The 26,428-nt window shown below is 36.7% G+C and overlaps 1 protein-coding gene across 2 annotated transcripts; it reads left to right on the top strand.

Moving 5' to 3' along the window:
* Positions 1-357: 357 nt before the first annotated feature.
* On the top strand, positions 358-25,944 carry EXOC1L (exocyst complex component 1 like). 2 transcript variants are annotated; one of them, XM_082390307.1, is made up of 3 exons: positions 358-6,023; positions 14,680-14,810; positions 20,481-25,944. In XM_082390307.1, the coding sequence occupies exons 1-3, from the start codon at positions 5,903-5,905 to the stop codon at positions 20,745-20,747; spliced, it is 519 nt and encodes a 172-aa protein (XP_082246433.1). In that variant the 5' UTR covers positions 358-5,902; the 3' UTR covers positions 20,748-25,944. The 2 variants fall into 2 exon arrangements, with proteins under 2 accessions (XP_082246433.1, XP_082246434.1); XM_082390308.1 differs by having other exon boundaries at positions 5,940-14,564.
* The last annotated feature ends 484 nt before the right edge of the window (positions 25,945-26,428 follow it).

Genomic DNA, 26,428 nt, shown 5'->3' with positions numbered 1-26,428 from the left:
AGCATTTTGCTGAAGCAAAAGGGATGTGGGATGTGAGTCTGAAAGAAGACACAGAGTTGGGGCCCAGCCTGTATTTATAGTGTTTACCACTACTTCCTCAGGCACGCTGAGAAGAACAGAACTTTGGTCAACATACTCCCAACTAGTCCAAATGTGTAATTCCTGAAGACCAATGAGCTGCCTTAGCCCTGAGCTCTGTGGAGACCTACCCTCCTTTAATTTGTGAATGTGCAAAACGGAGAATCATATTACCATTTGAACACTGTGATCCTGTTACTTATGGACAGGTAGGACACTTGCTCCCCAATTTCTTCAGCAAATAAATCATTCTGTGGTTGCAAGAGGATGTAAAATTTTTAAAGACTGTGTTGTAAAGTGATTAAAGCAAGATTCCAAAACTGAAAATTAAAAGAAAAAGAGTTCCTTGGTCTCTGAAAAAGAATAGTAAGAGTAAAATAGATCTGGACTGTTTATAGACTTAGAAATTATAGTCCACTCTTGTAGTTGTGGGTCTTTTAGAATCCAGGCTTCAGTTCCTCAGTTAACACAAAAGTTCATTAATCTATGAGTCTTATATGCAAGGAAATCTTTTCTTCTAAGTAATTGGCCTCCTTGTACACCAGCTGGGCTATATCTACATACACACGAGCTTCATTACTTTACCCAGGATTGTGGACTATCAGGGCCTCATTAGTGAATCAATGGATTTTTAAAAATTATTTCCCGGTTGGAAATATATTCAGGGAATGTTGGAGTTTTAAAAATAAGTGTTTCCAGAAATACGCCATTTTGTTATGGTTTTCCCCTCATCTCATTGACAATTCTATGGCATTTCAGAAAATAAATTAAGAGACTAGAATGATCTTTGGCTATGAGAAAAGAATGTTTTAATATCTCTATTAAGTATCTTAATGAACACTTTCGGGAGGGTCTATTTTTTTTTTTCTATTACCTCTTCTGTTGATGTTTCCAAAGGGTTAGTACTGTACTCCTCTTAAATGACAAAGAAATTAGGGTCTCTAAAGATCTTCCTTATTTCCACTTTTAATGAATTGTCATTTGCATTTCTTTTAAGGTTGACTCTTTTGATTCTTTATAATGTAGATAATGCTTTGATAGATCGTTCTTATAGAATTATTTAAAACCTTAAAAAAGACATTTATTATCATTTTAACACGATTTTCCCCTGTCAACCAAACTGATACCTTAAGAATATTCAAACCAGCTGGCGAATCATTTCCAAACACACTTAGTTGATAGCAAACATTTCATTTTGGAACTAAAAGCTCACTATGTCAGTTCCTGAGCCTCTAATTTCAATGTTACTTGAGACCACACTGGAATACACAGCCACTCTTTTCTTTTTCTTTTTTATTAGTTATCTATTTTATACATATTAGTGTATACATGTCAATCCCAATCTCCCACTTCATCCCTCCCCTACCCCCACCCCACTTCCCCACTTGGCGTCCATACGTTTGTTCTCTACATCTGTGTCTCTATTTCTGCCCTGCAAACTGGTTCATCTGTACCATTTTTCTAGATTCCACATATATGCGTTAATATACGATATTTTTTTTTCTCTTTCTGACTTACTTCACTCTGTATGACAGTCTCTAGGTCCATCCACATCTCTATAAATGACCCATTTTCGTTCCTTTCTATGGCTGAGTAATATCCCATTGTATATATGTACCACAACTACTTTATCCATTCATCTGTCGATGGGCATTTAGGTTGCTTCCATGACCTGGCTATTGTAAATAGTGCTGCAATGAACATTGGGGTGCACGTGTGTTTTTCAATTATGGTTTTCTCTGGGTATATGCCCAGTAGTGGGATTGCTGGATCATATGGTAATTCTATTTTTAGTTTTTTAAGGAACCTCCATACTGTTCTCCATAGTGGCTGTATCAATTTACATTCTCACGAACAGTGTAGGAGGGTTCCCTTTTCTCCACACCCTCTCCAGCATTTGTTGTTTGTAGATTTTCTGATGATGCCCATTCTAACTGGTGTGAGGTGATAACTCATTGTAGTTTTGATTTGCATTTCTCTAATAATTAGTGATGTTGGGCAGCTTTTCATGTGTCTCTTGGCCATCTGTATGTCTTCTTTGGAAAAACGTCTATTTAGGTCTTCTGCCCATTTTTGGATTGGGTTGTTTGTTTTTTTAATATTGAGCTGCATGAGCTGTTTATATATTTTGGAGATTAATCTTTTGTCTGTTGATTCGTTTGCAAATATTTTCTCCCATTCTGAAGGTTGTCTTTTTGTCTTGTTTATAGTTTCCTTTGCTGTGCAAAAGCTTTGAAGTTTCATTAGGTCCCATTTGTTTATTTTTGTTTTTATTTCCATTACTCTAGGAGGTGGATCAAAAAAGATCTTGCTGTGATTTATGTCAAAGAGTGTTCTTCCTATGTTTCCTCTAAGAGTTTTGTAGTGTCCGGTCTTACGTTTAGGTCTTTAATCCATTTTGAGTTTATTTTTGTGTATGGTGTTAGGGAGTGTTCTAATTTCATTCTTTTACATGTAGCTGTCCAGTTTTCCCAGCACCACTTATTGAAGAGACTGTCTTTTCTCCATTGTATAGCCTTGCCTCCTTTGTCATAGATTAGTTGACCATAGGTGCATGGGTTTATCTCTGCACAGTCACTCTTTTCTTAAGAACGTCCAGAGAAAGTTCTAGCATTTATTTCCTTCAGAAGTGTATTTGAGTCTCACAGCTAAAGTCCATGTGTTCATGGCAACAAGAGCAAATGCATACTGATACAGGATAAGTGATTGGTAAGACTAATGTTGGAGCCCAAGACAGGCTGCCCCAAAATGTGCCTCAATGACATATTGATTATTTTGAATTAAAGTTACTTGAGAAACAGCCAGTGGAAAAAAATGAAGTTAAAAAGCCAACTCTGACCCCTTTCTTTCCCCCTGAAAGCAGGAAATAAATCTCCCATGTGATTATTATTTTCCCTATACCAGGAGGATAGAAAGCATCCTTATCACTGTTAGGGAATTCAAGGTTATGAAAGCTGTATAGAAAAACCCTATTACTTCTCCATTAGTCTGCTACCCCAAGCACAATCCTCTTTGTTTTGTTAAATCTTCACAAATAATTGTTTCTTTATCTAAAAATGATATGTATACAGCCTGCTTTGGCCACTTCAGAAGTCCCATTTCTATGAGACCTCTGTGTGTACGAATTAAATAGTTTTTTTTCTCCTGTTAATCTGTCTTGCATCAATGTTATTATTAGACCAGCCAAAAGAATTCAAGAGGGGTAAAGGGAAATTTTCCCCCTCCCCGGCACTAACAGCTGTCTGCTCCAGCTGTGAAGATATTTCACTGCAAAATCAACTATGCCAAAAAAAAAAAAAAATTAAGTCATTAGAAGACTATTTGATTCTTATTTGTTCTTTTAGTAAATTGTTACAAATAAATTGAGTGAATAAATGAATGCAAGAATGCCTATGATGTACTAGATACTGTGTATCACATACCCTGGATGTATAGCAAGTGGGAAAAACATGGGTTCCTGCCCTCATGAAACTTACAGTCTAGGAGGGGAGAAAAACATAAAACAAAGAATCACATAAATAAATACCTAATCAAATATTTATGACAGTATTGCTGATGAGTTGTTCTGATTGTCATACCAGTCTTTTTTTTCCTCCATAGGAAAATAATTTTTTAAGTGAAAGCTGAAAATAATTCTCTGAAAACCTACCTCCCGTGATGTGAACCCATTTACTCATTCTCTGGGTGAAAGTGGAAAGTTGTTGTGTCATATTGACTCCACCTTCCTCCTTCCACATCCAATTAGGTGCCACAGCTTATTGATTTTATCATCCAAATATATCTTGTATTCATTCCTTCTTCTCCATTTTCCATACCCAAAAGCAGAGTACCAGTTCTCTGGTCCTCTTACCCAAATTATTTTAATAGATTCCCAGAATCACAAACAGAATAGGAGATATTAAAGTAGGAAAAGAGCCTAGAGATCATTCTTCAGATAAGGAAACAGGCTCAGAAAGGCAAATGTCTCACCCAGGACCCCACGATTCAGCCTAGTCACACATGCCATTAATGTTTCTTAGGGGAGCCACGGACGACATTTTTGGCTGCCTGCTTGCAGTCATTCCCAGCCCTTCTTCCTTGTTAGAAAATCTGTCTTCCCATGATAGGAACCAAAAATGACAAATTCTGGCTTTCCTAGGGATGGCCATGTGACCAAGTTATGGCCACCAAGATGTAAAAGAAAGTCTGTTGGCTGGTTTCTGAGAAAGAGTTTGCTTCTGACAAAAAGAGAAATCAAGGCCAGCAACAACCACTCCTCTTTCTTCCTGTCTTTGGAGCTGAACAACAGTGGCCTGAGGATAAAAAGCCAACCTCTGAGGACAGAAGATCAGAAAATGGCCAGCACTTGGGACCCTCACCTATGAGTCCTGAGCTAAATTTGGGACTGCCTACTTGCAGACCTCTTATTATGAGAGATCGTTTAAAGTCTTTCCTATTTACAACTTGATGTCATGTATTCTGTTACTTGCAGCTGAGCATACCTTGGATGGACTCCTGCTTTGTTTATTTATTGTCCATCTACCCCACTAAGCTCCAGAGGAGCAAGGAATGGACCTATTTTCTTCATTGCCATATTCCCAGTCCTTGAGCAGAGCCTGGCACAAAAATCAGCCCTTGAAAAATATTTGTCGAATGAATGAATGCCCCCAAATCTTCATTGGTTCTCTACTTCCATAGAATAAAATCCAAAGGATTATCCTGGCATTCAAGGCCCTTCATGAGCTGGTCCCACTCAATTTACCTTTCCACCCTTATCTTTTACTTCCACAAATTATATAATTTAAGCAAACGGGACTGCTTCCTGTCCTCCCAAACACCCCCTGTGGCTTACTGATCAGAGCTTTCGTTCCAACATTCCTTCCACAGAATATGCATCTCCCCCTCCTCCACTTGGATACTTCCCTCTCACCCTTCAAGTTCCAGATCTTCCCCCATAGCACTGTCTCTGATACTCTCCAGGAACAAATAACTTTTCTATATTTCCTTTCTCTTGTGCCATTTATCACTTTTAAACATTTATGATAATTATTTGGTGTACTCATCTCTATTAGATTATAAGCTTCTTGAGGATAGGAAATCCACCCTCCCAAGAAACAGATACCATGCTTTGCTCCGGTAGGTACCTAGTAAATTTCTCTTTGTGAGTAAAGAAATGAATAACATTAAAGTAAGCCCATTTAAAAAATAATTTGGACGCAGGAATGGATGCTGATTCTCATGAAAACAAAGGTCTGAGTGAATGGCAGGAGGGGAAAGAAAGGAGGGAAAGAGACTTGTTGGAAGTGTCAGGAGAAAGCACGGGTGCTTTTTCTCTTACCGATGACAGCAAAGTTCTTAATGGAAGATGATCCCAATCAATAGAGCCAGACAGCTGATTTATGTAACGGAATCAAGCTGAAATAGTGGTCTTCCTCTGCAGAGTGATGTGAAAGGGGAAAAGGTTACTAGACTAGGGAGACCAGCGGACTCCACAAGTGTATCTGCTGGTGTTCATAAATATGTTCCTCATCCACAAACCACAGGAGAGCTCCAGAGAGCAGCCTCCTTGAGCCTGGATGCTGGAGAGTGACAGCGGAGCTGATGCCGCTGCTGTATTTTGGCTGCCGCCGCTGCTGCCACTGGGCAGATACCGCAGTGAGGGGTCTGACCGCGCTGAGTGCTCTCGGGAGCCTGGGTCTGGCTAGGAATGAGAAGTTGAAAGTAAGGGTTGGGAGGTGGGCAGGACTCACCGAGGAGCTGCAAACCAAAACAAGAAATCTAGGGAGCAGAAGGAGAGAAAGAGTGAGCTGGAGCCAAGACCTCAGGCCAAGTGGAACTGGAGGAAATGTCATCATTGGTAAAGGAGGACTTGGAGAAGAAACTGTTTAAGCCACTCTCACAGAATCTGTACGAGTTTATTGAAATAGAGTTCTCGGTCCAGGACAGGTATTACCTCTGTGTGTCAGGTAATCTGTTCTTTCTGTTATGATTTCAAAATGTAAATAACCCCAAGATGCTTGGGTGATAGAAGGACATTTTTGGGTGTTTATTTTCCTATGCAATAACAGCAGATGTATCTTCTTGTGATAGAACTTAACTATGCGAAGATTAAGAATTTGGATTCTACAGAATTTTTTTAAGTGCTAAAATGGAAGACAAAAAAATATTGTATTAAGAATATTTTGGTTAATTGTTCAGAAATGAAACTGGGTATGTGCTTTTGCTGATTTGATTATTTAGTCTCCAGTCTTTTATTTAATTCACTTGCATGGCATGCGATTTTCTTGTGTGAGAGCTTGTTTTAAAAAATTCAACGGAGAGCTCTCTATATATTTTAAAACATATTGGAGAATTGAGTTATACAGCTCTATTTCCAACAAATCTGGACAACTAGGGTTCTCTCTTTTCATGCTAGGAAAGAAAAAAAAAAAAGACCTTAGATTTTCTTCTGAGGCTTATTTAGACTTCCTGGTGGCTTATTTTGAAAAGAGAAATGATCTTTTAAAAATTCTTTCTCACAGTATGCACACAGAAACAATATTTTAATGGTAGAAATTAGTTCATGAAGATGGAACTTTAAGGAAATGTTCTCTAAACTAATTAAAATATTTTCCCTCATATTTTAAAAATTCATGAAAATTGTCCAAATGTAGGAATAAGCTTTTGCACTTAATTATGATTTACCTAACCTGTAATTTTTGTGCTGAATTTAGACAGAAATTCTTGTGCCATTATTGAATTTAATATACAGCATTTCCTTTTCCCAATCCATGCTTTTTAATAGTTTTCAGGGGCTTCAGAGGAAAGAGCTTAGAAACTCTAAGTTTTCATTGTAGACTTTGCTTTTTAAGGCACACAGTTCAGCATTTTCAGAAAATTTGTTATAATTCCTTTCCTGATAATTTGCTTAGAAGAACTTTCAAAAGTTGTCAAGAGGGGGTACTATAAGGGAAGTAGAACATCTTTAAAGAAAGTGCTAAGAACTCTTTAAAATTCTGTAATTCCTAATAAGTATACTAATATTTACTTAATAATAAGAATACTAACATTTATGTAATACGTTACCTAGCATATTTTGCCAAATAAATAAAAAGTGTAAGGCTTAGCATATCAGCAAGGTACAAAACTTAATCAGTCCGGGAAAAAGAAAGAAATCAAATGGAAAAAGGTCAAATGAAACAATTTTAGAAACTGTATTATATTCAAACGATCAGATCACTATATCTCAAAGTATCTTGACTTAATATATTAGAGAATATGCTTATTCCAACATTAAAATTTAATAATTTTATACCTATTATAATCCTACTTTATAAAGCTAATTACTAATCACATAACATTAGTGTATACGTGTTTTTTAAGAAACTTATAAAAAATAGAACAATCAATAATGCATATTTATTTACCAGGCATTATTTACATCTAATTTACCACATGTATCTTAACGCCCGCCTCCAACTATATAATTAACTTATTCTATCTGGCATGGAAAAAAAAACCAAAACACTCCTACAATTAAATTTTTGGAAAGGGATGTAATTTTTTTCCCAATATCCTCAAGTTCTGAGAAAGACACTGTGGGCTGGGGTCACCTGCTGTCTGTTTTCATAAATGACATGAATCCTTTTAACCAGGATTGGAACAACAAGGGGTTGGCATTGTTAACACGTGTGAAGGCAACCTCTTTAGGGTTCAATGTTTTCACCTGGACAACGACCACAGAAAGTAGGTGATCACTTTCATTAGTAAAATTCAATGATTCTGTCATGTTAGAAGCAAAGGAAAAACAAGGTTCTCTTAGACGTGAGAAAGAGAAGACAATATTGTGATATTCCAGGTAAAAGTTAACATTATAAGTCATGTTCACTCACCAACTTTATGACTCTTCTACATATCACATCCATCAACTTGAGAGCACATTCCCCAAATGTGGCCTCTCTTTATGACCATTTCAAATGCAATTAGACGGAACAGTAATTTAAAATAAAGTCAGTGTGATGCTTGCTAGTCCTAAATCTTTGACTATGCTTTACTCAGAAAATCTCCATTGATAGGAATCAAGCAGGCCATATCTCAACTGTTGAGGCAGGTAACTCCAGGTTTTGAATGTTGACCACCTTCTGGGAGTAGGGAGACGTATAGTTATGATTTCCTCTTTATATCCTACAATCCAGCAGTTCTAAATTTGTGAGAATCAAGTCTAGAGTAGTTAAATCCCATCATGCATTTCTCAAATTAAAAAAGATATGTTTAAATAAGTTAAACTTTCTATTTATCCAATCAGAGTCTGCCTTTTGCAGGGGTCTCACAACCAGATGATTGTGATTTACTGTTGCCTTGATAACTTACTTGGTCAATATCAAAAAGCAGATGTCTTAAATTCTGTCTCCCTCTCTGAAGTTTGCTAGGATTTACATTGGGGATTTCCTGGCACCTCGGTCTCCTCCCACGTCAGGGTTTACATGGTCATTTCCCCTTGAAATTAGCTTCCCCTAGCCTAGAACATCATTATCCCTGGCTGTTAAAAGCGACAACTTCTTAGGAAGGAGGGAGGAGCTCTATAAAGTACGGGAACAAGAAAGGGACAAGTCAGTTGTGCAGTGATGAGAATGCAAATGAGTTAAAGAAATTCTGAAGGACTTGAAATCGCATGTAAAGTGATTATGGCTGATTGGATGGGAAGTAGCAGGGCATGGTGGAATGGACCTTGGAAGGCTAGGAGTCCGACACAGCTGGTGTGAAACATGACTCTGCTTTGCCCACCTGCCAGCTGTGATATATGGGGCAACGCTCTGGCCTCCGTGTTGACCTCTCTGAACCAGAAATAATAACATTTACATCTACACATAGTGCTCTCCTCTTAAATCCTAACTAGGGGGGGAAAATGATAAATTCTATTCCAAATAGGGCTAGAATTTTATTCCAAATTGGAAGGTGGGGTTATATTGTTAAAATTACAGAAAAGAATGTATCTATTGTGAAAACATATGCTGAAGTATTTATTTATAAATAGTATATGCTGTAAATAAATATTTATAATAAAAATAAAATATACAGTAAACATATGGAAGTATGTATATTTCTATTTTATAAATAAAAATTGTATACATATTCTGATACAGATTTAAGTATTCACATATATTTAGAAAATATTCTCCACTCACAGGTAATTAATTTGAAAATAAATGGCATTTGCTAGAATTATGAAGATAGTATGCATAAACTCTCCATACCTATTACATTTTGATGCCAAAAAAGAACTTCTCTGTGAACTGGAGAAATGAATAATTTTGTGAAATCATTTATACTGTTCACAATAAGAGTGTTAAATAAGAATAAGTTAACAAGAAGAGGAAACAAAATACTAGAGACTGGGTGGCTTATAAACAACAAACATTTATTTCTCACAGCTCTGGAGGCTGGGAAGTCCAAGAACATGGTGCCTGCAGATTCGGTGTCTGGTGGGGATCTGCGTCCTCATAGACCACTTTTTCTCCCTCTAACTTTGCAGGGTGGAAAGGGCAAGGGAGCTCTCTGGGGTCTTTTTATAGGGACACTAATCCCATTCATGAGGGCTCTGCCCTCATGACCTAATCACCTCTGAAAGACCCCACCTCCTACTACCATAACCTTGGGGGTTAGGATCTCAACATAGGAATTGAGGGGAAGGAGGGACAAGCATTAAATCTAGAGTATCCAGTATTGGCCCAAACTCGATGTGATTAAAATATTTCTAGAAAAATTATTTGAAAGTTATTTTTTTGATGAAATCAGTAATAGCATTCTCAACAACCCCAAGACGTCACCAATACATTGAAACATTTTCACTGAGGCTTCTTGTCTTTGATATCTCATGGTAGTTTTTCCCTATTACTTAATTTCAATGATGAAAACAATTATGTAACACTGGGATTGTAAAATGACAGTGGTTTATGTATTTAAAGTTCTTCTGTGCAGTTTACTCGTGGGCTACTATTTTTCCTGTTCTGCCAAATTATATTGGTTCACTTGGCCAATCTTCTTTCCACTTAGCCTCATGAATAATAGTGACTATTTCACCGTGCTAATAGAGGCAGTTATTAACAACAATGTTTATTTTGAAATTAAAAGTGAAGATAAGTTGTTAGCGTGAAGTTAAGATGGTTGTTCTGAAAATGTTAACTAAAATAGTGAAACTGGAGCAGGTTCATTCTGAAAGTCCCTGGGTCTATAGATATCACTAAATCATAATTAGATAGCGGCCCATCTGATGTTACGGAAACCAACTCTGTAACATTTTGACTATATAAACACATTTCTGTTTTAAGACAATGTGATGTTTCCACTTTGCCGCTGCATTAATGTGAATACGGCCATTTAATTTTAGCTGGCAGCAGAACTCAAGTATGGAACTTAGGGATTGGGTGCACTCCAGCCTGAGCAGACTTTGACTCTTGGCTAAAGACAGTTCTTGGAAGCTCTTGGCTACAGAGGAGACTATTTTGCCAAATTAAGGAGGTTGTACCGTCTCTGTGCTGCATCACTGTATCAAAAGGTTAACTTTTAAAGCGTGCATTTTATTTTCTTAGTTTGTTATTAGTGGGACAGTGACCATTAATGTAAGAAAACTTGATGACTGGTAGATCCTACCTTCTTAACATCTCTTTCTTCATTCCCTCCCTCCCACCCATCCTTTACAGAACTGCCCGAGAAAACTTTCTAAAATGTAAAGCTCAGCCTGACCATTCACTTAACGTCCTTCAGCAACAACACTCTTCGCCCTCGTCAATGTCCCCACAAACAGAGCTTTCAGGATAATATTTGAATTCCTTAGCGTAGCATTCTAGACCATTCAGGAACCAGCTCCTGCCTACCCTGATTCCTACCACCTATTCACCCCTACCCTTCATGCCAGCAATACTAAATGCCTGTAAGGACTCAAAAGATTCAAGTATTTTACGCTTTTGTCCACATGCTGTTCCAGAACTCCCTTTACCCCTTTCTTCATTCTGCTAACTCCCATGGTCCTTTACAACTCAGATAACCTCCTTCAAGAAGCTCTCTCTGACCCCTAGTGGGATGAAGATGTCCCTTCTCCATGTTCCTATAAGACCCTGTCCATGCCTCATTCACAGCACTTGATGGTGTATTTTCTCTCTGAAGCCCCACTCTCTGTAATCTCAGCAAGAGCAGGAATGGTGCCATAGGGGAATGCATTTTTTCAATGCCTAGCCCAGGGCTTTGTACAAAAGGAGAACTCAAATACTTATCAAATTAATGAAACAAATCAGTGGGTCTACAGCCAATTAGCTGGTTATCATAACATGTAGATGAGGCAGTGGAATTTGCTTCAAATATTTTTATACAGTATCCAGTTATTTCTCCCCATCCCCATCCTCTCCCACTTCCTAAGTCACCAGTGAGACAGCTAGCCAGAACAAGAACATTATTATTTGGTTCTGAGGTAGAGCCTTTGTCTGGACAATTACCTCCTCGTGGAAGGAACTGCCTCCAAAATCTTGTCCTTAGTAAGTATGACAGAATCAACCATGCTTCCACTTCAACACACCAGCCTAATGGCTTCTTTTCTCTTTTCCTTTCCTCTTCCCAAAGCTAACACCTAGACCAGTGGAAGTGGACCTTTTTTAGGGTTGGGGAAGTGTACACGGGCAGAAACCCACCAAATTTTGCACAGTTTCAGGAGACTCACAGTCTCTGAGCCAGTTTCCTTACCCAGGGTTAAGATCTTCCACACTGGGTCCCCTCCAGGACATGCCCCTCAATCACTCCTTTTGTCCTCAAAATATGCAATCACTCCTCTTCCAAACTCTTGGAATATGTGATCTAAATCATAGCCTTTATTCTCTTATCTCTCTTTTTAAACCCTACGTAACATAAGAACTGGCGCGTAGTACACACTCAGTATGGTTAGTCCATGAAGGAGCCCTCTACAAGCTGTTTTCTGCCCTCCCCATTCTAGAGAAACTGCCCTCAGGGAAGAAATCAATGATCTTCCCCAAGTCAGATTCAGTGCCAGGACTGAACAAAGTTACCCAACAAAGTAACTTCATGGGATTGTCTCCAACTCTTGAAATTCTCTGTCCTCTTGATTTCCGTAGCATTGCACTGTTGGGCTTGTCTCTTTTCTGATGGGCCCTTCTTAGACCTCTCTGCTGGCACCTTTTTTTTCTCTACTCTGTTTCACCTCTTTCCTCTGCTCTTTTCCCTATAAACCTAGTTTTGGAAACCTGTTCACACAGAAAAATCCCAAGTCTGTATCTTCATTCCTAAACTATAAACTTCCATCATCTCCTTCTCTTCTGAGATAGTTTATGGAGCTCATCTGTATATCAAAGACTAAATTCACTATTCCGCCCAACCATGCTTATGTATTTGGTTTCCATCCAGTGTTGTGAATGCCTCATTTAAAATCTAACTTAGATTTACCACTTCTATTTCCATTGCCTTCATCCTATGCCTAGATTCCAACAACAGCCTCAAAAACAAAACAAAACAAAAACGGAAACAATTACTATAAACCAGGCACTATCCTAAGTCATTTATATACTTTAATCTTTATACCCTATGGGTTTGTATCACTCTGATGTCCACTTTACAACATGAGAAAACTGAGGTTTAATCTCTCTAGAGATTAAATAATGAGATTACAGACCACACTGAAAGAAGTGGTGTCATGATTTGAATCCGGAATGTTTAATGCCAGAGGCCACTAAGACACACTGCCTCTTCTAGGGACCTCCAGTTCTTCTTTCTTTTCTTCTTCAATGTATCCTGGGCATCACTGACTCCAGAAAAATACTCCTTCAACAGGACACAGCTGTATTAGTCTCCTGCTCAAGGAGGAAAGAGACTTACTGAATATGTATTACAGTATGAGCTTTCACTGAACTCCTGACATAGTGCCCTCTTCTTAGATTTGTCAACCTGCTCAGACTCCCTTCTCTGGGAGACTGAGCTCAGCTCCATCATGAAGTCTAAGCTCAACTGGTTGCCTTAATTGCAGTATCACCTGTACTTACAGAGGATACTCCCTCCACCAGTCCCAACTCTGGAGCCCTCAATGTCCAGGCCAGATTCCAATCCCTCCCATCAGAGGGGGGTTGAGACACCATGAGACCACAGTGGTTTCTGTCACTTTTCAAAACATTTCCACAACCTGGTTAACTTTGTTGTCCACCATATCCTGACACCAATCAATCTATACAATCCACTGTCTCTAATCCTACCTGGTGAAGTTCAGGGTCTATTGTCTACTCATTTTGTCATACTGTCCTTCACCTAGAAATGCCGTCAGTATCATCCTTGCCTTTACTAATTTTAAAGCTCTATCTCCAATTCTATTTCTTCCATAATTCTTTCCTTAACTATTCAAATCCTCTCCTTTCTTAGAACTTCTGTTGAACATATAGTCTGTTCCATATTGCTTATCTATCACTATGATTATATTGTAATATATTGTTTTAATCTTCTTAACTAGGAGCTCATGCCAAAGTGATGCTTTCCAGAACCAAAATAAAGTCTTCCCCAAAGACAAATTCCAGTCTTATTCTTAGAAGACAGAACCAGCTTGTAACTCTCCAAGTGACATCATCCATCTTGAAAGTTTAAGATATTCAATTCCCATTGCCACCTCTTTATAATATACATGTATTCCTTCATATTATATATTTTATGTGACACATGTGTGTTAGCCTTGTCTCTTCAACAAAACCATAAGTTTCCAGAGGGCAGGGACCATGTCTCATACTTGTACCCCCTGTGGCATTTGTAATAGTTCTATCAGGCAAATAGTGGATACCCAGTAAATACTCCCTTGGGAACTCATTGATAACTTTCAGTCCAGGAACTCTAACATCAAATGTTGATTCTTCTAATGTGTTCATATGAGACCAAACACAATGATTTTAAGACCAGGAAATTATTTCCCTCATGTTGTTCACATAAAATAAGCAATGATTTTCCCATATCTTTCAAAGCACAGTACTAAAGTTTTTTGTCTCGATGGCACATTTTGAATACTAGGATTTTGTATACACACTACAGAGGATTAAAAATTTCAAACAATACCAAATAGGTCAGTAGTTGCTGTTTTGCAAGCACTCTTACATCAAAAATCTCACAGCAACTTTTTAAAAAAAAGTGTGCACAAGTATTTGCATGGTCAGTCTTCAACAGTGGGTTGCTGTGTGAGCAGAACTGTTTACTTTCCTGACCTCATTTTCTTATATTGTCATAAATTAAAATTCCAACTTGTTCTGGTAAATACTTTGGCACTGACTGTATGCTCACACTAAGCCTCCTATTTCCTGCCCTGAGTTGAACTCTATCCTCCACCACAAAGCTCAGAGCTGAAAGCACAGAGCTCGGTGTTCTATCTGACAGACATTACCGTGGCTGTATGTGACCACAATTGCAGCAAAAATAAAGTTAACACACTGAGGAAATTTGAGGGCATACTCATGAAGCTTCAGATACCTCAGGGTTCATAACTGGGGTGCAGATACAATGTACGTTCAAGCTTATTATAGGAAAAGGAGATTCATAAATACTGAAAAGTATGATGATGAATAATTTATTATCTTCTAAGAGTCTATGTAAACGAAGTGTTTTTCTGTCCTACAGTGACCAAAAATGAAGAAGTAAAAATAGTTATGGTGAAACACTACAGAATAGGTTTAGATGAAAAATATGAAGTAACCAAAAAGTGGTCTTTGAACGATCTGCGGATGATCGATGGAAAAGAAGCAGATACAGTAAGTGTTATGTTTTGTAAGGGAGATGTGGGATCAATATGCTGGAGACCTTTATGGTTAATATCTTACTTCATATATTTTTGGCACGTACTGAGTGTTAAAATGACATATTATTCTTAAGTGGTACAGTTTAATCTACTGGGATGAACTACTGGTTTGTTTGTTCTGTTTTTATGAGTTTAAATTTGAATTTTGTCTATTAGATTTAAAGCATCTTTCCCAAGGTCTTCTTAACAGGTTAAACACAATCTTCCAGTCAGTTCTGAAACTTTAAATATCTGATGCTTCCACCACCACTCTCTCCCCAGCCCAGTTTCCTCCATAAGTTGTGGGGATTCCTTTCCTCATCTTCTTCAGATTTTACTGTCGGTTAGCTGCTTGATCCTCTGGAAGGATCAATAACCCTTGGAAATCCTACAACCTCTGTGTTGAAAGTGGGGAAAGGCGTGTACTTTAATCTCTTGTACGACCACTTGAAAGTGGTTTTCCCAGTCTCTCCTTGAACTCTTCTACTGATGGAGAACTCATTACCACATGAGTAAATCCATTCTATTTCCAAATTAACATCTTTTATTTTTACATGTCCCACTTATGTTTAACTAAAATCTCCTTCACTATAACATCCACCTATCAGTCCCAGCTTCATCATTTGAAACAACCAGATCAAACCCAATCCTCCTTTCACATAGCAGCCTTTCCAATGTTTGAAGACACTAATAAGGTTCCCTCAAGTTTCCTCTTTTCTGGGTTAAATGTAACCATTTCATTCTTTAAATAATGTTCATATGAAGATCAAATAAGACAATATGACAGGATTATACAAACACTAAGAGGTCATAGAGCTGTTGTTATTTTCTCCCATGACGTTGCTGCAACACCCTTCACTATGCAATTTCTTCTCCTCTGGAATGTTTCAGTTTTTCCAGAATTAAATACAATACTTTAGAATCAGCGTGACCAGTTTGTATTTCCTTTGATCTGGATTCTTATTTCTAGTAAACACTCAACTGAGACCTCAGGTCTTTTGGGCATGAATTGCCATTTAACCTGATCTGCCATACCTTCTACGTACATGGAATAAAATCTAGATAAAAGCCCTTGATGATCTGGCTTCTTTATATCTGGTCATTTCCCCTAAAACTTTATACAGCAAAAGTGCTTTAATACTTTCGGGGCTTAGAAAGCCCAGTCACCTCTATCCCTCACCCCATTCTCAGATTCCCCATGGAGTAAAGTCCTACTCATGTCCCTCTGCCCTATAACCCCATTGCACAGTGGATGTAAATAATCCAACAAACTGCAACTGCTGGCTTACTCTGTCTCCCCTCTGGATAAAAAACTGTAACCATTCCTTTTCATCTTTTATTGTAGCCTTCTGCCTGGCAGTTATCAGGGACTCAATAAATATTTCTGTTATTGTTGGATGAATTAGAATTTAAGCTCATTTATTCTTAATCTGATTAAATGCCATATTCTTAGGTTGGCCTATTGTTCCTACCTATCAAATCTTCTAATATTTTGATTTTTTAATATTCACTATAGTATGATACAGATTTAATGCACACAGCATTTAGGACTTCATTCAAGTCAATAATAAAAATGATGAAGCAGGCAGGGCTAAGTGCATACCTCTAGGTAATTGATAGGTTATCATTACTACTACTATTATTACCACTACTAGTAGTACTGCTACCTGCTACCATCTCACACTCAGTAAACTCTTACCAGATGACAGGAACCACAAAAAGCTCTTTCCATATATAACTTCACATAATTGTCACAAAAATCCCATGAATTAGATTCTATCATTACTCCTGATTTACAGATGACGAAAATGAGACATAAAGAGATTTACTGACTTGCCTAAGGTCAAATAACTACTCTAGAGATGGAACTAGACTTTACCTCCAAATCTAGCAATTTGTTTTCTTTAGACTGGTTGTTTTTCATCTCTACAAATTTGTGTATTCAGTCATTCACTGAGAATTTATGGTATACCAGGCTCTGCTAGGCTCTGAGGATACAGTGGTAAGTTAGATGGACACAAGCTCTTAATTCTGCCACTTAATTCTGCCTTATTAATTATCTAGTCTGAATATCTAAATTTTCCCTTAAGATCTTTACTGAAATCAATATATGTTATCTGCTATTATCTTATCACCTAGGAATCCTATTTTTAAAATTTGGTGTATTTGGCATGACTTCTTGGTGAAAGCATGCTGGATTTCATTGCTTTCTTTCCTAAGTAATCACATAGCATTTTTCTGACAATATATTCTACCTAAATGTTCAACACTTAGGAAATAGTTAAATATATTTTTTCATGTCAATATGCTGGAACATTACATGGTCATTAAAAGTCATGTTTCCAAAAGAATACCTCAGAACACAATTGTTCACCATTTAATACGTTTTTAAAAAGTCAGCTGAATACAAAACTTTTCTATAATATTATCTCATTTTACATATTTAATTTATCATAGTATTGAAAATTGAAAGCTGAACCTTAAATTTTAATACAAAAAAAAATGTATGTGGGTATGTAAATGTATATATGAAACTAACCAGTACTTTAACAATAATTATCTCTGTGTCATAGGAGTACAAATTTTTAAAGTATTTCCTTCTATATACTTTTAGGTATTTGCCAAAATTTCTATACTGCATTGAATTTTATCACAAGTCAGTGTCAAGTTCACTAATCTGTAGTTTCAAGAATTAATCATGCCCACCTCTTTTTTTGACCATTTTCTTATTTTTTTCTCAAGTGCTCAAGTGAATGTACAATTTATTTTACATTCAAACTTCATTAAGACATGTGCAATATGGCAATTTTACTGGGGGTTTAACCCTATCTAGGATGATTGCTTGCTGGGGCTTAGCAACAGGGTCCAACTTAGCACTAATTAAATACTTTATTGAATAAATATAATACCAAACAAAATGCATTCAAATGCTTTCTAAAAAAATCAATTTTAAAGGGCTTTCTAATCAGGCTAATGACAAACACAATAAAGGTAGATACGCTAGTTTAACATAATTGGCTGATCTTATAAGCCAATTATACAGCACTTATATCTTTTAGTCTGCATGTATATTATTAAATGATAGAGAACATCTAATACAACCATTTCTACAGAACTAGGAAATAAATTTCTAAGAAAGAAAGATTTTACAGACCCCATCTTTTATACCCACCCCAACAGTAATACCCCAAATATTACTAATGTCATAATTATTTTCTATAAGCTTGGTCAGTGCCCAGGATGTATTAATCAAGCCTGTCAGCTTAGATTCATTGGAAGCAGCTAGCTCTGCTCTATTTTCTCCTCACCTTTCTGGTCTTTAATTCCATCTCTATGTTGTTAATTATTCCCTTTCCCATTTGAAGATTGTTATCTTTCACAGTGAACTAGATACAAAAGGGAAATAGAGTATTTCTATTTTTCTGATCACTTTAGGGCCTAAAATATTAAATTGCCAGAAGAAAACCTATAATATCCAAAGAGTAGTTCTTTTAAATATTTCTTTTCTGTGGATGAAGTAAAAATATCTCAGTTGTTCTGGGAATTACCACTTGTCTTCCCTCTTGCAATTGAATCCTCAGGAGTCAGCATTTATTATATTTTTCTCGATAGCAATGTTTTAAATAGAGCTATTTCAAGCCAAAAGTTGTCAACTTTAAAATGGAATGGAATTGAAATTGAAGTCAATTTATAAAGCAGAAATCAGAATGACTGGGAATTTGGAGACTGACGTGGTGCAACAGAAGAGAGAATGATGTAGCAGGAAATGGGGTTGGGCTGAGTGAGAGCTTAGTCCTTGTCTTGGCTCTGCCAATAACTACATGTGTGGCCTGGGCTTCACCCCTCTGGAAACTATTATTCACTATTACATTACATTATATTACATTATATTTAATCTACTATAAACAAGGGATTTCTGAATGAACTATGAGATTCCCTTTTAGCTCTATCAGAAGAAAGAAAGAAAGAGGAAGGGGGAGACAGAGGGAGAGAGGAAGGGAGGGAGGGCGGGAGGGAGGAAGGAAGGAAGGGACAGATGGACGAACTTGTATTCTATGTTCATGCCTGCTTAGGCTTCAATTATCAGGCTAATGGAAAAACTTAATCCTCTCCAAGTAGCTCAGAAGAACAAAGGATATTTTCTACATGATAAGGAGTAAATGTTTCTGTGAGGAAACTACATAAGGAGTAGGATTAGTATCTTGTGATGGAATGGGTGTGATTTCCTTTCACTGAGATTCTCTAAAGAACTGTCCTTCAATCTGCAATCATGACAGCTAGGAAACATTTTGCAAGGTGTGACTAGAGAACATTGTACTTAAAATCACATCACTCTTGTACATTCTTTTTCTTAAAGTATTGTTTTGTTTTTTAAAAATTTTAATAGTGTAAAGCAAGGTGATATTAACACCAGTATCACAATCTTTGGGGACAGATTTGGGAAAAGGAACTATCATTCATTAAGCTCCATACTAGTATCACAGTTTAAATGATTAATCTCATGCAAACTTCATAGCAACCCTATCTAAAAAGTGAAGGCCAAATATAATAAGTGCCCTGCCCATGGTTACATCAGAGTCAAAACAGTTGGCTGACTCCAAAACCCTTGTTCTTTTTCCTGTCTCCTCTAAGAATTTTCCTATTTGAAAAAGAAATTGCAAATACATAAGTTCTTACGTACAAACTTTACACACTGCATGGTAACAAGTCATTAATACTTTTGTTTGGTCTGGTTTCTCTCTCTGCCTCTTTATCATTTAGGGCAATGTTTACCTCCACTTCTCTTTTTATAGGATTACTTCAGATCAGTTCAACACACATTTGTTGAGAACTTAGTAGTTGCTGTGGTACACAAAAGATAAATGACTGAAAACCTCTGCCCTCAAAGAGAGTTAGGAGTTAGGCAGATAATGAATGCGAAAACATTTTGTAAACTGAAAAGCACTTTATAAATGCAAGGCATAGTTGTTACTGCTATTAGTAACAGTAGCAATGATTATTATTTTAACATGTAGGACCTAGATCAGGTTTGATGCCTACTTTTCCCTGAAACATCTCCACTAGAAGAATACAGCCTAGAGCAATCCAGTGAGTCAGTCTTTAGTAAATTGTCAGTTTCAGTCAAATGATTTAATGATCCTTGCTATTAACTTTAAAAGTAATTTCTTGCTATTAACTTCAAAGCCAGCAAGTTGGTGATCTGTTGTATGCCAAAGGCTGATTAGCCATTCTGTATTTCCCTCTTCTACCATTGAAATAGCACAACGGACGACCTCCTAGTAGAGAAAAGGAGAAACCTTTTCTCTCCTGTGGAAATCTATAATTGGGTTTATTTTTTTCTTCCATCCCCATCCATCCTCTCAAATTCACTACCCTGGGAAGACTTGGTAACTGCACATTTTGACACATATTTATTTGCATAATTGAAAAATCACAGATGCTTCAAAAATAATCTTTCTTATTGTTTTTCTTTTTAGAAGCAACATGTTTGAAACAGGTAGTTTTGGAAAGCTCATTTGTAGATTTTGGGAAAACGTTTGATACTGATACTTTACAATCAATACAACAATCAATATGAGAGAATCCAGGAAGTCTAGCTACTTTCCTGGCTACAAACAAAATCATGTCTCTCTTTTTCTTCTAGGACAATCCATTTTTTGATCTGCACTTCAAGAAAGTGTACAGTTTGGAAGCATATAGTTGTGCTTCCAAATATGCCTTTGTTCGAACTGTAAACAAGCTGAATCATGCATACCTTAAGAAGGACTTACGGATCGTGAACTTTGATTCTACTTACCTTAATGATGATTCCATTTGGTCCTCCAACAACAAGGATTGCTTGGTCCTTATGAGAATATGCTTTTATGCTTTCAATCTAGTGTGCTTGTCCCTGTGTCCCTTGCCACTCTGAATATGTATACCATGTTCCTTCATCAGTGTTCTATGAAAATGGTTCCCTAAGTAAATATTGATAATCATGATTTTGTTTTTTCCTTTTATCAGTGACTACTATTTATATGAAAATAAACTGATGCTTTGTGAATTGCAGTGAAATGTGTTTCGATGCATTCATTCAACATTCTGGACTTTTGCCTATGTGTTCTTTGGTAACTTTGGAAGGAGTTGGATGGTTTTGCCTAAACTAGTATTCTACTAAGGGGTATCAAAAATTATCTTGAAAGGCCTAAATAAGTGGAAATACGTCCTGTTTTCACGGACAGGAAGATTTAATATTGTCAAGATGTCAGTACTACCCAAAGTGATCTGCAGATCAATATAATCCCATCAAAATTCCAATGGCTTTTTTTGTAGGAATGGAAAAGTCAATAGTCAAATTCATATGAAGCTGCAAGGGACCCCACATAGACAAACGATCTTGAAAAAGAAGTACAAAGTTGGAGGACTCACACCTCCCAATTTCAAAACTTACTACAAAGGTATAGTGATCAAAGCAGTATAGTACTGGCATAAAGATAGACATACAGATGAATGGAATAGAATTGAGAGTTCACAAATAAACTCATACATCTATGGTCAACTGATTTTTGGAAAGGATGCCAAGTTCACTCAAAGGAGAAAAAATAATCTCTTCAACAGATAGTGTTGGGACAACTGGATATCTACATGCAAAAGAAAGAAATTGAACCCCTTTCTTACAGCATACACAAATATCCTTAAAATGGATTAAAGATGTGAATGTAAAACCTGAGAGCATTAAAGTCCTAGAAGAAAACATAGGGGTAAATCTTCAGGACCTTAGATTTGGCAATGGATTTTTATGACATCAAAAGGAAGAGCAACAAAAGAAAAATTAGATAAATTGGACTTCAACAGAGTTACTTTTGCATCAAAGAACATTATCAAGAAAGTGAAAAACAAACCTACAGAATGAAAGAAAACATTTGCAAATTGTATATCTGATAAGGGTTTAATGTAAAAAACTCCTACAACTCAGTAACAAAAAGACAAACACCTAATTCAAAGATAGACAAGAAACTTGAATAGACATCTCTGCAAAGTATACAATAAACACAAGAAAAGAAACTCAGGAGCATTAGTCATTAGGGAAATGCAAATCAAAACCAAAATGTATCCCCCTTCACACCTACCAGGATGGCTATTTTTTTAAAACACAGAAAACAAGAAGTGTTGGCAAAGATGTAGAGAAATTGAAACCCTCATACATTGCTTATGGGAATGTAAAATGGTATAGCCATGGTGGAAAACAGTTTGACTTGTCCTCAAAAAGCTAAACACAGAATTACCAAACAACCCAGCAATTTCACTCCTAGGTATATAACCAGAGGAATTGAAAGCAAGGAGTTGAATAGATGTTTGTACACCAATATTCATTGCAGCATTATTCCCAGCAGCCGAAAGATGGAAACAATGCAAGTGTCCATCAACAGATGAATGGATATACAAAATGTGATATATCCATACAGTGGAATATTATTCTGCCATAAAAAGCAATGAAGTTCTGATACATGCTACAACATGGATGAACATTGAAAATACGTGAAGTAAAATAAACCAGATACAAAAGGACAAATATTGTACGCTTTCACTTATATGAAATATATAGACTAGGCAAAATCAGAGACAGAAAGTAGATTAGCCATTACCAGGGGCTGGGAGGAAGAAAAAATGGGGAGTTATTACTGAATGGTTATAGAGTTTCTGTTTGGGGTGATGAAAAAGTTTTGGAAATAGATGGTGGTGATGGTTGCACAACACTGTGAATGTAATTAATGCTGCTGAATTATACATTTTTAAATGGTTAAAATGGCAAATTTAATGTTATATATATTATACCATAATTTTTTAAAATAATGTAATATGTTAAAAATAATTGAATTGTACACTTTAAATTGGTGAATTGCATGGTGTGTGAATTATACATCAATAAAAATATTAAAAAGAAAAAAAGGACTACTTTAAATCTACTAGAAGAAAACATGGGTGAATTTTTTTATAAACTGAGAGTGGAGAAAACTCCTAGCTGTCACTCAAATCTAGAAACAATGAAGAAAAACGATTAATTTAACTACATCAATATAAGAAGCCTTTGCATGAAAAGAAAAACTATATTCAATCAAACGACAAATGACAAACTGGAAAAAGTGCAAGTTATGTAGCAACACACTTATATCTTTCATATACAGATTGCTCCTAAAATTGAAGAGTTAAAAAAACTAACTGCAATTTGCTGAAAAATTAGTAAAAGATACATACATTAAAAAAAGAATTGCAAATGACACTTAAACATATGATAAGATGCTTAACCTTGCCCATAATAGGAGAAATACAAATTAAATATACAGTGTGATCCTGTTTCTCACCTCTCTATTGGAAAAAATTCAAAACTTTGACAATATTCAATCGGGAATGGGAAAACAGTTCCCCTCATTCACGGCTGTTGGAAATGCAAGAGAGTACAAATCTGATAGGAGAGGAATTTGAGAATATCTTGCAGAACTACGTATGCATTTACTCTTTGATATGGAAATTTTATTTTATTTCTGTGACTCAAAGGTATCCCAAAGGTACTTTGGTAAAGATACAGAATGACAAATGCATAAGGCATGTGACATTGTTTGCAAGAGAGAAATATTTCAAATAGTCCGAATATCCATCTTTAGAGGAAGAGGCCTGATTGGAGGTCATTGGCATGGGGGAGGTGTTGGCAGGCTAACAAGAACCCAAGCATACTAGGTGATTGGTTAAAGGTATGTATATGGCTTTCTCTATAGTTGGTCCTAAGTCAGAAGTGGGGGCCAAAATTAGGGAAGCTGGGTTATTAATCAAGTCCTGGTCGTTTGGGGCCCATTACTACAGGGGCTATTATTAGGCTTTCTAGATTGATTGCTACAGATAGCAGTTTGACTTCCTGGACTGGTTACTGAACATACTAGTTTGGCTTCCTCAGCTGGTTGCTGCAGGTGGTGGGGCAGAGTTCTATTTTTGTATATAATCTGGCCATTGTCCATTTGTATATTCAGAAATATCTTTTTTATGGTGGTGGTTACATGACTGTATACACTTGTCAAAATCCATCAAACCTAAAACCATATGCAGAAGCTTAATTGTTAGTAATATTGGTAGTGTTATTTTTACAGTATCATAGGAGTGTGAGTATTGTAAGATTAAACACGTTATCACGTTAATGTCATTAGGAACCGAGATTTTTAAGCTTAACAGAGGGAATATACAAGTAAAAAATCAAAGAAATTAAAGCCCGGTAACAGTAAATTTAACTGTAAATGGTAATATAAACTTACTAATATAAACTCCTCTTTTTTTTAAAAAAAAAGCATGCATTTTCTAGATTTGTCTACTGAAACCATGAAGCAAAGACATCATGAGGCATGAGCATCTTAGCATGCAAGAGTGTTCTGCAAATACCATCTCCCACTGAAAAGACTGGAGACTATTTAAAGAAATTACTGATTCCAGGTCTGGGACAGAAAATGTACAAGATGAACATGGGACATCTTGATGTATCAGGAAGAAAGGAAGCTATCAAAGTCAACTGGGGTCAGTCCAAGGACACAGGAGCCAACTTGAAGTAGCTCCCACTGGCCTAAGACGAGACAATTTGAGCATAACAGGAAAATGACTATACTAGAATGAAGCACAGCAGATATACTTAAGTTCATGAATTTACAATACTAACAAAAATATATCATTTGTTGTCATTGAAATATCTGAAAATAGACAAGTAAAGGATAGACTCAAGCATGTATCTTGCCGTTCCCGTAGGAACTGTATTTCAGGTGACACATGATAAGGGGAACTTTTAAAGAAGAATTCCAAATAGTGAGTGCTGTAGGAATGATAGAACTAGAAAATTACCATTTTTCAATCTCTAATGAAATAATGGATTTAGGCAAAAACTATCAATGAATGTTAAAAACCATTAGGTGAAAGGTTATGGGGAATTTTATAATGGAGGGAGCAGGCTGACTCTACCCAAACCCAATGAGCAATCTTAGTATCACCAAAAGTGGGTCAGCCAGCCTGAAGTGCTCATGATGTGATGTGGTAAGAAGTACATAAGCACCATCAATGAAGGAGTCCTATCTAAAAGATGAATGTGAATCTAATCAGTCTTCTAGGTTTAGTTACTGAGTTTTAAGAAATATGGGAAATGAAGGAATAAGCTAAATGGCATGCAAATACAGAATGTGACATTCTATAGCACCAATGACTCAGTTTCTCTACAAATCAATTTTTTTAAGTGTGTTGGGGGAAGGGGTAGGAAAACTGTTTATTATTATCTTATTTCTTAATATAAAAGAGACAGGAAATATAACATCCAAATATAGCATGTTGGAGGCTATCCAGGGACCTGGTGTGGACCCTGATTTGAATATCCCAAGTATAAAAAGACTGAAACAGGGAAATTTGAATTTGGAGGGTATTAGATAGTAAGGAACAATGGTTAATTTTCTTAAATGTTACAAGGCTGTGATGAGTATGTTTTATAAAAGTCTTTATAAATAAGACAAGACAGTTAGATACTAGGATATTTACTGGTGATATGGCATGAAGTGGGGATTTATTTTCCAATGTTGCAGGAATTAAAAATGGAGAACAATGTAAAATAGGATTGTTATAGCCATTATTGAAACTGGGTGATGAATCCATTGGAGTTTATTATACCAGTCTCTCTACTTTTGTGTATGTTTTAAATTTTTCATAATAAGACATTTTTAAATACTTACATCTATCATTCTGAAGCAAAGGTTGAAGATCATTTTGAAATACCATTCTCTTATAAAAGGAGGCAGAGTTACTTGAGAATGGCTGGGGCAAGGAAAATACTAGATGAGCCCAGAACATCTAGGTGCCAGAGGATAAGAAAGTGCTCAAAAAAAAAAGAAAGAAAGAAAGAAAGAGGGCTTCCCTGGTGGCGCAGTGGTTGAGAATCTGCCTGCCAATGCAGGGGACACGGGTTCGAGCCCTGGTCTGGGAAGATCCCACATGCCACGGAGCAACTAGGCCCGTGAGCCACAAATACTGAGCCTGCGCGTCTGGAGCCTGTGCTCCGCAACAAGAGAGGCCGCGATAGTGAGAGGCCCGCACACCGCGATGAAGAGTGGCCCCCGCTCGCCACAACGAAGACCCAACACAGCCAAAAATAAATAAATAAATTAATTAATTAATTAAAAAAAAAATAGAAACACTCCTTAAAAAAAAAAAAAAAGAAAGAAAGGCCGCGATAGTGAGAGGCCCACGCACAGCGATGAAGAGTGGCCCCCGCTTGCCGCAACTAGAGAAAGCCCTCGCAGAGAAACGAAGACCCAACACAGCCATAAATAAAATAATAAAAAAAAATTCTTAAAAAAAAAAAAAAAAGAAAGAAAGAAAAGAAAAAAAAAAGAATGAAAGCAAAAATACACAGGAGAGAACTTTAAATAGTTCCCAATGACCAGCACTGGAACAATTTGAACAACAAAACAAGAATAAAGTAAATATCTGAGTCCATACTGACAAAAATGAATAAATGAGGAAAGAAGGGATAATTCTTCCTTATGGTATAATTCCAAATAAGAGAAGTAGAAGGAATGAGGAAAACTAGTAAGTGTA

Source organism: Balaenoptera borealis (genome assembly GCF_965194805.1).
Source record: "Balaenoptera borealis genome assembly, chromosome: 4".
Lineage (NCBI taxonomy): Eukaryota > Metazoa > Chordata > Mammalia > Artiodactyla > Balaenopteridae > Balaenoptera > Balaenoptera borealis.
The sequence above is the reverse complement of the archived record's forward strand: the minus strand, read 5'-3'. Positions and strand labels throughout refer to the sequence as shown.